Raw genomic sequence first — 14,221 nt, forward strand, 5'->3', positions numbered from 1 at the left:
TTGCATTTTTTTTCTCATTTCTTTTTATTGATTTTTCTTTATATTTCTAGCTACCTTGTTGGACAGTTAGCCTGTTGTGGCTTCTGATTTTATATTTGCATTACAAATACAAACACAAAGGCTTAGGGCCACAACTAGATGCTTGGTCAACCGGGGCAAGCATGCATTTTGTCGCCCCTCATAATGTTGAAGGAGAGGTTAAAGAGTGAAATTTGCACCCCTCTAGTCCAGCGCCCGAGGCACCAGACCCGCCTGCACCCCCTGGTTGCAGCCGTGCAAAGGCTACAACAGGCAAATCATCCAATGAGGTGGTTAAAGATGCCATAAAAAATATGGATGTCACAAACACAGGGTTGGTGAAAAAAACCAAAAAACCAGGTTTTTTTGGTTTAAACCAGGTTTTTTTGGTTTAAACCGGTTTTTTTATTTTAAATAGTATTAACATTAAAAACAATAAAATATCTGAAAAATCATTCAAACTTCCAATAATTAACTAAAATAAAATGTTTATTAATGTAATTAACACTATTCCCATGCTAATTAATCAATAAATATTTCTTACATTTTAACAAAAACCAACTTTTGCAATTTAATTATTTTTTGCTTAACTCAATGGATTACTGAGTGTTTGAAAATTCTTTTAATGTTATTATTAATCATATAATATATAAAGGTTTTTCTCCAGTTACTTTCAGTATACTTAATTAGGAAGCTATTTTGCAAAAAGTAATAAAAATTAGGTGAATATAATGTATTTAATGAAGCATAAATAATGCAGATTAATTAGCAATGGTTTACGATATACGGGGTGATTATAACTAAAGTTCTGATTTCAAAACACTGTAAAAAAAGAACGATTGTCAGAATGACTTGAAAATTGACATGAATATTCCTGAAAAAATTCAATTTTATTTGGTAAAGGGGATAAAGTACTTAAAAATGTAAAATTAATGATATCATGCAACATGTGGGAAATTTGTCCGCAGAATGGAAATGATAGACAGTCATGGCAGAATGATACCTTAATTATAACATTTCACAATTTCATAATTCATGGAAACATCACAAAAAACGAAGTAATTGAACAAATAACTACAACTTACTTAAGAAATGTTAAATATGTTGTCCACCGCGTGTTCTGGCTATGAGGTTGAAAGCACAAAAATTCTTGTTCAACAACAGAATCAAAGTATGCCCCATGGTCATAATGTGGATGTGCTTGCAATTCAGCTTTATTAAACCACTTAATCTGACCACTGTTTATAACATTTTGAGGTATCCCCACAGCCAGAAGTTGCAAGGGTTAAGGTGCATCCTGTCAAAATGGGTCTTCAGCAGCTGGTATTACAATGTGCATCTTGATAGAAGTTCTATCCACACACTGATGCTGTGGAAGTGCCGAAATGATGTGGTTGCACAAAATAGATTATACTGCTGGCCAAGTACAGCATCGTCTACTTGCACATTTTACACTTTTTGCTTTTGCGAAAGAAACTTCCATTGCTTCAGGAGTATCCATGCAAATTTTCAAGTTATTCTGATCAGTACTTATTGTATAGTTTTGGAATCAAAACTTTAATTATAATCACCCTGTATATAGCTGATTATTTTTCGGAAATCTGTTACTACTATACAGTAGAACCTTGATTAATTGGGCTTAACAGTGTGTGTGTGAAAGTATAAAAAAAACAACTATTGAGAAAAGACTGGGAGATATACAGTAGGAAATGTGCTACTTCTTATGGGAAAGAAAATGAAAATGTATGTGAGGTAATGTTAGAACTAGTACACTAGTCTGTCCTTTAAGGACAGCTGGTGTCTTTATTGGATTATAGGACCACCTGCCCCTAGCATGATGGTGTCACTACTGTAGCTGCTTCTTTGTGAAGGGGAAAAAAAACCCTGTGAGATAATACACCATTACATTTAGATGTGTGATGCAATCCTTATTCATGAATTTGCTAAAGATAGAGCATCAGAATGTAGCCAAAGGTTATAAAATGTTGTAAGAATGAGAAATTTAGGCTTTTATATATAACTTTAAATGACTAAGATACTTCATATGAAAAATATATATATATTCTGGCCACTTTTATGAGACTTTTTGAAAAAAACCACTTATAAAATATTATGTCATTTAAAGATATACCATCAGAATGTACCTCAAGGATGTAAAATGTGGTAAAAATTAAACATTTCAGCTGATAATGAACCAATATGATATTTTTCAAGGGAAAAAAATGATATTTAGGCAACTTTTATTTGATTTTTTGAAAAAACCCGAAGTGGTTTTTTTAAAAAAAACCACTTGGTTAAAACCAAGGTTTAAACCAACGTGGTTTAAACCAAACAACCCTGCACAAACATAACTAAAATGCAGCAACCCAATATAAAAGCATATATCAGGAATTAAACTGATAATTAATTAGTATTATGGTCAAGCATGAATTTTTTTAAATCTGTTTTAACCCAACCTTACTGTTATCTCTTTTCCTACATTATCAAGAAATAATTACAAAATTTTAAAAAGTATGTCTTTATGCCAGAAAAAAAGGGCTCAATGTCACGTGAAATTTACAGAATTTCTCCTTTATGAACAGGAGAGCAGTTTGGAGAGTTTGCTGTGTTTCTTTATTGTGACAAGATGCTTTTTGTACAGTGAATCTCTAATTTATTCAAAAAGGACTTAGTGTCTGTCCTATATCTCTGTGCAGTGTAACAAAAGTACAGCAAATTAATAGCATTATTTAAACATTGAAAAAAAATTGGCATGGTGCCCTTTACCTCTAACACAATGTAATATGGAAAAATAATTTTGAAGAGTAATTTCACTCCTGTCCAAAATCTTAAGGGATAATTTTATAAACAAAAGGGTAATTTTTTTAATGAAAAACAAAAATAACAAAAAAAATTACCTAAAACTCGAAGGAGTATTTTCACTTTTCAATGAAATTTGGATTAAAACTGAATGATGTGAGAATCAAACATCTGTATGTGTATTGGTGAACACTACTCTGGCCTACACAGCTATAGTCTCATTAATTCTCTCAGGGGAAATGACAAGATAGATCAACTCCTCAAAAGCCTTTTATTTTAGCATTGACAAGCCTAGATATTTTGTAAAGTTTATTTCTCAGTGGAACACTTTTTCCTATACCCCTTAGTTTACACCTGCAGAAAATCAGCAGAAAGCCTACGTTATTAAAAGAGGGATATGGCATTTTATAGGGGATATTTCTATTATGTTGCAGAAAGGGTTAAGTAGTACTGGCAACATGTATTATCACTATTTTACTATTTTGCAGGGCCCTAACTAGGCTGGGGCAACCGGGCCCCAAAAAAATGTACACTTATTTTGCATAATAACCCTTTCAAGAAGGGCCCCAAGGAAAAGTCTGTCCTGGGGCCTCGAAAAGGCACACTACAGCTCTGCTATTTTATCTTTGTAGACTACCTATATTTTGAAAGCTCCTAAATAAAAAAAGAACTATAAAAATGATTGAGGAATGGGGCTGCAAAATTATTAAAGAAGACACACCTCATATAATTCTAAAAATTCCTTCCTTGTATTCTCATCAACTAAAGAAGAAATCCTTTTCATTGCTTCCTGGAAATAAATAAAACGAATAAACAGAAACAAGGAAAAAAACAGAGCCTACAGTCAAAGAGCACTTAAATAACATTGAAGAGTTTGAAATACAGTAGAACCTCAATATAAGTCATCACTCACATTCTCGAAAAATTATGACGGGTTAAGCAAAGTACTGTTAGTTTCAACATATATTGTGAAAATCTTATAAAATTTGAAGTAAAAAAATTTATTGAAATATGAACTAAAATTATAATATTAGCAAAATTTATGGATTACAATAGGAAAAAAATGAAATTTTTACCTTTTCTGAGCTTTTAGCATTTAATGTATTATGGTAAAACACTGTTCTGATTTAGACCAATCAGAACTGTTAGAATAGTTAGCTTTTTCCTACAACATAACACAAGCACACATTAATTTTACATATACAGTACATGACATTTAATTTTAGTGCTTTGATTTCATCAGTAGTTCATGATAAAACTATAAGGTAATCTCGAACATAAGGCTTACTTTTAAGATGAGGAGCCCTGGGCAAGGAAAATCAGGCAATAGTTTTTTCACAAAGATATTTTGTTTAAATTCGAATCCCCAAATTAGCAAGGACCCGTGAAGAAATCAGCTCAAACAGTCCATAACGTTTCAAGAATGTTTGCTTTTTAGTCAGAAAATGAACAACTTCTGCCCAAATATCGTTACTTGAGCTGTTCCATTTTGGTACATAAGACTTTTATGGTCATTCCTGAACGTATGGCAAGATCTTTTTTTTTTAATTGTGATAACAACATGACAAATTAGTACAAAAAGACAAAAACAGTAACACAGAACAAAATACATACACACATAAAAATAAGCATAAATTAGGAACATTCACTCCGCGACCCCAAGGGATTAGGGTGTCTTTCCAGCAGGTCTATAAAAATAGTCATCTGTTAGATAAGTGGTAACTGTTGTTAATTTTTCAAAAATAAGTTAATTTATGTGGTTAGGGTTTTATAGAATTGAGTTCACTCTTTTTTTAAATGTAAGATAACACAATTCTTTAGTTAATAGCAAGTTATATAATACTCATTTGCATTTTATCTTATTAGTATGATCAATATTATATATAAATTTTTTCATTCAATCAGCATATGAATCAGTACATAAATTTTGAATATAACTCATGCAAGAATATATAAAGCAAAACAAAAAGCGATGAGCATAGTTTGTAAATATTGACTTCAGTATGTATACATAGAATGGTTAAAATTCCAAAATGCTAATTTCTTGCAATATACCAATATTCACAAAAATAATTATAGGCCCACACAAAACCGTATACCTATAATGCATTACATCAATAAATACATTATATCAATGCATCCTGTTTCTCAAGCATCGTATTTATTGCATAATTGCTCCCTCTTTACTAAAAACTATCCTAAAACCATTTAGAAATTTGTAATTTTCATTTGTTTCTTTTTGGATGCTCTTAAACATTGCACAAAATTTTCAAGCTGATTTATAGAATTGAAAATATGATTTTCAAAACTTCAAAAGCCTTATTTGTTTTAACATGTTAGTTTTTTTTTCTGTTAACAACCTTAGCTTCTGAAAACATTGGAATAAGGACTGTTATTGTCTTAGATTTGTTTCCATCCTCTTCACGAAAAGATTTGATATGTGTGAGACTTTTATTTTCTACTTCTTCACCAATGTCTGCATTCATGTGTATCAAATTTTTTTCTTACAGATGAATAAGTGTATGGACTTTGTTTAGACATGGTGTGAAACGGCACTAAGATATATTTATATCCCAAAATAAAAGAACAATATTGCCAGAGACACACAAATATCCAATGCATTTTGCCTGACAATAAATTGGGATTTCAGCAAGTTCTGTGGAGAACTTAATTACTACATGCTCACACACAAACTTTTTTATTTTCCAAGTAGCAGCAGCATTCACACTTGCCATTTGCAGGTCATAATGAAGTCATCCAAGATCTGGTAAAACACCAGATGCAGGAGAAAAACAAAAGCTAGTGAGTGGAACTGGTAACAGAAAAAAAAAATCATTGCTTTTTACTCGAGTGAAAATAAAAAACATTCAGATTTTTTTTTTTTTTTTTGCTGATTGTAATTTTTTAATGTTTCAATGTAGGCTACTTGTTATATTCTGGAGAAGATAAGTAAACCACAGAATGAAGGAAAAAGAATGACTAAAATCTAGCCAGGAATTCTGAAAAAAAATATATATAATCAAATGAAGTATCTGAATCATTACCAAACTTTAAATTATCCAAAACTGGGAAAAAAGCTTGGTTAATTTTAATTCTAGGAAATTCCTAAAATTAAAATTAACCAAGCTTGTCTATATACAGTTTGCACACAATGCTAACCAGTTTTTTCTCCTTAATCAACAACTAGGATGGGAACATTAAAAGATAAAACAAGTACAGTGGTACCTTGGCTAATGAAGACGATTCATTATAAAATTTTGTTTGTTATCCGAAACATGATTTCTCACAGGTTTCTATGTAAAAGCATTTAATTTGTTCCAAGTTTGGTCCGAAATTTTGAAGATAAATTTAGAAACCAGTAAAAAAAGTGTTATAAAAAAAAAATTCGCCAAAGACTGAGCAGCTTCTTTTCTGGACAGCTTCACAACTGAATGAAGGATTTAAAGGAGGTTAAAAAAAATGAAAATTTGTTTACACAACTTCAATGTCTATTAAAAGATAAGCTTGTCAGAAGCTGATTCTTCTACAGGAGCTGGCCTCTTTCTCTTTGCTCTGGAGGAGAAGTTTAAAAATCTGTCCAAAGTCAACTGAACCGCTTTATTTCTAAAAATGTTTTGGAAGAGAGCATTTGTCTCCAATCAAGGAAGGCACACAGTCTGTTTATTTCAGCTTTGTCCAGATGCCATTTTTTGGCCAAAGACTGAAAATTATAGTTTAGGGGCCGTTCAAGTATTACGTCATCATCAATGGGGGGGGGGGTTTCAGATTTGCTGACTTTTGATGACAGGGAGGGGGGGGGGGTTGGATAATGCTTACGTCATCAATCCCCCTTTATGAAAATATGAGTTGGATTCAGAGGGGAAGAGCTGATGACAAAATTTTGCTGACAAGGTGGGGTGGGAGGGAGTAAAAACAATGGCCAAAAATTTGCTTACGTAATACTTGAATGGCCCCTTACCTTTTTTTTATATCTCCTGTAAAAATTTTTTTCTTTTTTCACACTGCCTTCTTCATCTGAAAACTCATCTTTGATGTTCCTTTCTTATATAAATACAACGCCACAACAGGCAAATTGCCCAACGAGGTGGCTGACTTAAGAACATCATGGATCCCTGAGCTCTACCTACTACTGCTACACCACACATGCACCCCGCCCACACCCCCCGTGTACGTGTAGTGAAACCTGACGTGAAGTTTTGTTGTTTCTCTGTAATGCTTGTTATGTGTAGTGCTGCCATCTGCCACCAGTTTTTCTAACTATGAGTGAAGTGTTATGATTGAATGATTTATCGTTGTAGGACTGTTGCTCTCTGTGGCGAGACTTTTTAACAGGGAGATCGGCTCGCATTTGCGCCTTGAAGTTGGGAACCACAGAAAACCAACTTCAGCTGACCACCACTGTGGGGTTCGAACCCGGATCCTCGCATCGCGAGTCCGTCACTATAACCACTCGACCACCACAGCGGCGTCTTGATCTCTAGTTCTTTTCTTAACTCATTCTATAAACACATATGTGGGTCATTCTCCAAAAAAAAACCACAATCCACATTTTCGAAATGAAAAATTCAAAGTTGAATTTTTAAAATAAAATTAATTGCAAATTATTGCCGTGAAGTTTTAATATTTCATAAATATTTTTCATTTTTATTTTGTAATAATATTTTATTTTTCGGGTTTTATGATTGAAAGTCAGGGATTTTGTCCACTGTTATGAAAACAAATATCGCTGTAAAAAAATGTTATTTCTACTGTTTTTATCTCTTAAAATAATGAAATCAGCTGATATCTTACACATGCTAAAAAAAGCAGTTCTAAAACAATTTGGCTTTCATGTCGTTTTGATGGTTTTCATGATTTTTTCCGAATAGAACATAGAAAAGTTCATTGTTTACATATATTTAGCTACTCAAAATCAAAACTTTTTATTTCTGGCAGACAATGGGTTGATAATTTATAATTTAACATCATAGCTTGAAGTGTTCTTAAATTTTTCTGCCTGTGAACTGCAAAAATGTTTCCAGTAACAGAGTGGACACCATTGTAACAGTGTGCACAGAAATGTTTAACTGGGAGAAAGATATCTCAAATATTCTAAATAGGCTATGCAAATACCCTTTCAGTTTCTCAAAAATTATATACAAAGTGCGATAGGTGACCCAGATTCTTCTCTATAACCGTTGAAAAATGTCCACTCCATGAGGAAATTCAAAAAACACATGTGTGCATCCCCTCCCCCAGTTTGAATTTTGGTCCATTGATGTTGACAAATTAGATGTTGCATAAATCTCATGTTTATGCCTCTCACATTAGTGGTCCAGAGTTGACTAGGGGAGGGGGGGGGAAAGGGAGTAGAGCCTGGAAACAACAAAAATAATATAGGAAAATAATGGTTCTGTTCCATAAAATACAGAATGTATTATCATGTAACAATGTTTACTCATACTAAAATGCTCCTTATGACACATCTCCCTGGATCTGTGCCTGGCAGTGATTTTAATGATCTCTACTACTTTACTTTTATATTTTACTGAAAAATAACATGGTGGAGAATGTGGTAAAGGGTTTAAATTAAATAGATAACTTATTAAATTCGATTTAAACCTTCAAAACCTTTCAACGAAGAAAAAATTATGTTATATCATAGTTTCCATTCTGTTGCATTGCTTGAGTTTCTGGAAGACCTAACAGAGTGGAGACAAATTAGCCTAAATTATTATTTTTTCATTATAAATTTAAATGATTGATGAAAACTTTTGTTATATTTAGAAGCATATCTCCATGTACTATCACTGGATGTTGATATAGATGAAAAAAAACTTAATTATTTATGATAATTACGTAACAGAGTGGATATCAGACAGAGAAAAATCTGGTAATAAAGACATAATGTGAATATTAAGTCGTTTTGCAGAAGTCAAATCGAATTGTTGATCAAGCATTAAAAGTAAACCTTTCAATGAGCTCAAAAGTGTTATCAGATTTAATCTGGAATAAACATATATTTCCCAAATGACCGTAACAGAATGGACATTTTAAAATAGGAAAAATTTCCTGACATGAACAAAAAAAAAAATAGTTCTTCATAAGAAAAAAAAAAAAAATTCTCAAAATTTTATTGTCAGTTTTTTATTCATCTATGGCGCATATATACCTGGTAAAGTGTGATTGCGCGTTTATAAAAAAAAACAAATTTGAGATTTGCACCAGGTCGTTTTACTTTTTTCAAGATGGGACAGCCAGATTTTGACGTTTCGCTACAAACAATGGTTTTTAAAAAAAAAATTAGATACCATCTGAAACAAATTAAGAAGTACCATATGAGAGAGCATTAAATGAAGAACTAGAAAAAAATTAAAATTATACTACCAGAGTGCTCTGAACTTTTGTAAAAAAAAATATAAAGTCTCGGAAACGGTTTGTAAACTTTTTTTGGGAATGATCCAAATACGGAAATGCTTTTCAACTAGGGAGGGGAGAGAGAACACCTTGTAGCCTCCCGCATGATCTTGCATCCTGATAATGATAACTTACAGGCAAAAAAAAAAAGTTTGGTCAAACCTTATTTTAAAAATTCGCAAAAAAAATATTGACAGAAAAAAAATTGATATCATAAAACGAATACCCAATAACAAGTACCATATGAGAGAATTAAATGAAAAACTAGAAAAAAAATAAAATTACTACTAGAGTGCTCTGAAATTTTGTAAACAAAAATGATAAAGTCTTGGAGAGAAATGGTTTGTACACTTTTTTGAGAATGACTCATACGAATAAATTCGTTACAATGCTGAAAATTCACGTTTGATTTTTGATATGTGGCTTCACAAGTTGGACAATTCGAAGTTTTAAACAAAAGACACATCATACTCATCATACTATTACTGCTCCCTTTTTACAAAAACTATAACTTGATGTTTTGTGAACACATCAGAACTGCACTTAGAGGGAGCGTGACAGGTGTGGCATCGCAAGGCCCAGCGCTCATGAATACTTTTGATTTGTGATAATAAATCAAGGTGGCTGTGCTTCAACGGTATTGAAATGTTCATGAAAACTGAAATATAAGGAATTAATGAACATTATACAGTAAGCATATTTGTATTACAAGGGAGGGGGGGGGGGAGGGAGGCTTATAAAATTTTTTCTACACCGGGCCCAGCATCTAGAAAATCTACTCTGTTACTGGAAACATTTTTAAAGGCACCCCTGGAATCGAATTCTGATAAGTCAATAGAATTCAAGCTTTTAAATTGAATACCGTATTTAAAAACTGGAAAAAAAACCATATAAAATAAGCAGCATACCGATTCTCTGCGATGTTTTTCTTCCTTTGCAACTCCACAATGAGGCGTCAAATCTCCTACAATAGATTCAGCCATGTCATGCACCAGTGCCATTTTGATGCATCTGAAAAATATGTTGCTTAATATTCCTCTAAAACTAATGCAGCCAATTTTGCATAGTCATCTTTCACTTGTTTGTGTGAAGGACTGACAAAAAATAATGAATGAGAGTGAGAACTGCGTGCAACGTTGCTTCTGTAGCTTAAAGCAAAACTAAGTTAGAAACATATTATACTCTTGAAATTGGTGTAAAATTAAAAACACTGCCATATGATAGAAAGAGTCCAAGTTTATTTAAATCAGTGATTCCCAACATGGGCGATGGAATGTTCCAGAGGGCGGAAGAAGCTACGGGTATAATATAGGATCTTATGCGTTGAATTGCATTGGGAGAAAAAATTTCTGAAGAAGGGGGCGATGGGATAAAAAAGGTTGGAAAACAATGATTTAAAAATGATTACACTCCAATTTTTTTTTCAGCACAAAAAAAAAGAAAAACAAGTGGTCATAGATATGTTTACAAGTTTAAACACAAATATGTATTTTATTCTCTTCGTAGTGCAAATATCGGAAACAGATGGCAGCACCAGCAAGAACACGAAACAACCACAACTGACACATAGATATATTAAGGGCCAGAGCCATACATATACTCAGAACATACACATTTCAGCATGTACCAATTGCTTAGAAATTCCACAAAGGAATGTGTACCAGGTACATGTACAGTTGAGAAATAGTTGGGAACAGCTGAAGTTTGTTTTCTGTGGTTCCCAACTTCAAGGTGCGAAAGCAAGACGATCTCCACATTAAAAAATCTTGCCATAAAGAGCAACAGGCCTACAATGATACAAATATTCAATTACACTTCACTTCTGAAAGACAGATGGCAGCGCTGAAAATCAGGCACGACACACTGTATAGGGTTCATACAAAATTTCCTAAATAAAAATTAAGAAGTCATGGCAAACTTCAGAACTTGCGAGTTTTACAGCAAAAAAAAAAAGGCACATATGCAAATGCATTTTAAATCTACCACACAAATTTTCACTCTTCTCAAAAATATAGATGTACAGCAGTTTAGAAATTATAACTTTTGATTTTTTTTATCCAGCATTATAAGCATTCATAAAGTAGTCAATCCACATACAGATAATCCATACTTTTCTGCTGTCACCAAACTGTTTTAAAACGTCCAAATTTTGGTCACGAGTAAAGAGATTTGACACAATGATGATCTACCTTAGTAAGGCCCTTACACACGGAGCAGACGCAGGTTCGCATCCACATGCCTTTTCACACGAGCACATATTTGTGGGTGCTTCGCCCATATCTGTAGACTCATTTTGTTTTCACCCAATGAACGCTGTACGTGAACAGTGCATTGTTTTTTATATAGTATTTAATTTTTTTAAAGTTTTATTTTATTATTTAAAAATAAAATTGTGAAGTATGAACAAAAGGAAGGTTCTAGCTGTACTAAAAATATTCTTAAAATATTTTAATATAAATTGCTGGCAGGCACTACATATGCTAATGTTTTTCACTAAAATGCTTTTTTCTCAAAACTAAGTTTTTTGTTAGATAAGGAATTTTTTTTTTTAAACATCACTCATTCAAATGTCTAGGGACCCTGAGTGTCTCTCACCACTATGGTGGTACATACTGTAAACTGGGGTGACTTTGTGTCAAGGTTACGACTATGTGCCATTCACAGATGTTAGGACTCAAGCGCTTCCTGGGAGCATATGGATGAATAATTGGTTTCAAAATTTTTCAGGCCAATTCAGGAGCTGTAGATACTCATCGACAGCATTTATTGCATCATCTGCTGTCAGCTGTTGTCTAGAGAATTTTTCAGCTTTTATTGTGATTTAAACTAAATTTTTCAAGTGCGTGTAAACCTCTCCTGGTGCAGACAGTGTGTGTTTCATGGGCACTAGGTAATTTAATATTTCTATGTAGAAGTTACTTACGGTAAAAAATACCTATATTAGAATTGTAAAAATACTGCATTTTGACAAAAATGACACATAAACAAAAAAGGGGGGGGGAAATTCAGGTGGTGACTTTGTGCCATGTTTTTTCAGGGTTTTTATCGTTTTTTCACTAGTTTGTTATTGTCCCAGCAATGGTTCGCAAGTATGTGTGAAAGCTGGGTAGTCGACCCTACCGCAATTACTCAAAAAATGCAACACTTGAAGAGGCTCTTAGTGTGATAAGAAACAAAAAGATGCTCACCATATTTGATCATATTGGGGAGCCACGTGTAATGGCCATGAAGAAAATTGGCAAATTTTACTCATGGCCAGAGAAATTTGGTATGATGATTATCATCATACCAAATTTCTCTGATATGAAATATGAAAATTGATATAGCTAATGAAATTTGGTATCCGAGGTGCCGAATTATAATGAAAATCAAGAAACCTTGACCTATTAGTAGAGACAACTTTGTAGTAGATTCGAAGAAATGAATGTTATATTTATAGTGTTATTTTTTAAGAAGAGCCTTATATTTCCAAGTTTTAAGAGTTCTTTATTTTTGTGGATGTTTCAGGGAATTAAAATTTTCCAAAAACAGTAAAAATAAATGCTTCCTTTGCTTAAAAATGTCAATAAACTTATTTTTTAGGTTTCATGGATTATTTTATTTAAAAATTAAAAAAAATTACCAAATTTTGGGCAGAAATAATTTTTCCAAGGGTTCCAAGTAAAGTTAACCAGAATTCAATAAAAATGGGTGTGACAGGTGAGAAAAAGTGATGACACATAGTCGCCACCCCTAGGGGGTGACTGTGCCACACAAAAGAATGTGATGTGCTTTCCTTGTCATCATTTTTTTTAAACCAGAAATTGAAAGCAGAGATGTGTGATTTAGTAAAATCCCCAGCAGCCTAGGCCAAGCATAAGAGAAGATATCAATGAAAAGCCTAAAAAAAGGTGGCACAAAGTCGTATACAGTACTTTAACACGAGCTTTTAGGATTTTAATTGATGGTTATTTTTTTATTGAATTTCAACTTTACAACATGCAACTTTTTCAAAAATCATCAAAATTTACTCATATTATGTGCCATAAAATTTTTTTAAATAATTTTAATAAAAAATCCTTGTGTTAAAGTATGTAACAAGTAGACAGATAAAGTTGATATATCTCAGAAGGAAATGGATGGATAGACGTATGTGGGTACATCCTTTTGATGAACAGGGACCTTCATATGGTGTTTTTAAGGGTATTTATGGCAAATAATTAAACAAATTCCATGCAAAATCATCTTTAAAAGTAGCCAAAGATGCGGGCAAGTTCGACCTGGACCCGCATCATGTAAATAGCTACATACAACCTAATGTACAAAACCTGTATGTTAGGTTGCGGAGCCTGCACTTAGGTTTTGACACATGCGGATGCCATCCGGACCAGGGTTTAAGCTATGGTCACATTTTTCGCAAAATGCAAAAGAAAATCGTAGAATACGAATGAAGTAGTAGCCACTTTTACAAAAATTCATACAGGAGATACAAAACGAGCAGACATACAACCATGTCATTACATTAGCATTATAGAGTTTTGCTTAAGCTTTTCCCCCCATTTTCGCTTTCTTGCAAAAGGAATTTTTTATCCAGCTTAAACCCTGATCTAGAAACCACACAAACACTTCCAAGTTGTAAATGCATTCTGCATCACTTGAAAGGCTCCGTATGCACCAATAGTTAAAACTTCTTCCAGACACACTTCACCTCCGTGTGAAAGAGCCCTAATATCTGCTATTTGCAGTGTTTGCGACTTTTTCTTTTATTTTGAAAACAGAAACCACCTCTCACATTTGAACTTCAAAGTTGGTAGACTAGAATAAGCCATCTTCAGTTGCACGACCCCGGATATTATCAGAGTTTTGCGATAAAAAACCTGATGAGGGACCGATAATTTAAATAAGAGGCTGTGGTTATCCCAATCCAATTTTCAGGGACTAAATCAATTGCGGGAACATCCATTCAAAAATAAACAAAACAAATCTGTGTCTTTCTCTCTCTCTAATTTCGTAAATTTTTACTGGACTT

At 33.1% G+C, this 14,221-nt stretch overlaps 1 protein-coding gene across 2 annotated transcripts in view; it reads right to left on the reverse strand.

Annotated features, from left to right (window-relative positions):
• Positions 1-14,221, reverse strand: part of LOC149083228 (5'-deoxynucleotidase HDDC2) — a 40,839-nt gene that overhangs the window by 5,760 nt on the left and 20,858 nt on the right. For both annotated transcript variants that reach the window (XM_089236429.1, XM_089236430.1), the window contains 2 exons: positions 10,122-10,224; positions 3,539-3,607 (listed from right to left, as the gene is read on the reverse strand). In XM_089236429.1, the coding sequence (XP_089092555.1) occupies positions 3,539-3,607; positions 10,122-10,224 (172 nt within the window). The remainder of the gene's footprint in view (positions 1-3,538; positions 3,608-10,121; positions 10,225-14,221) is intronic.

Source organism: Pholcus phalangioides, unplaced genomic scaffold (genome assembly GCF_987345545.1).
Source record: "Pholcus phalangioides strain wild (caught in Gottingen) unplaced genomic scaffold, Ppha-v1.0 ptg000009l_1, whole genome shotgun sequence".
Classification (NCBI taxonomy): Eukaryota; Metazoa; Arthropoda; class Arachnida; order Araneae; family Pholcidae; genus Pholcus; species Pholcus phalangioides.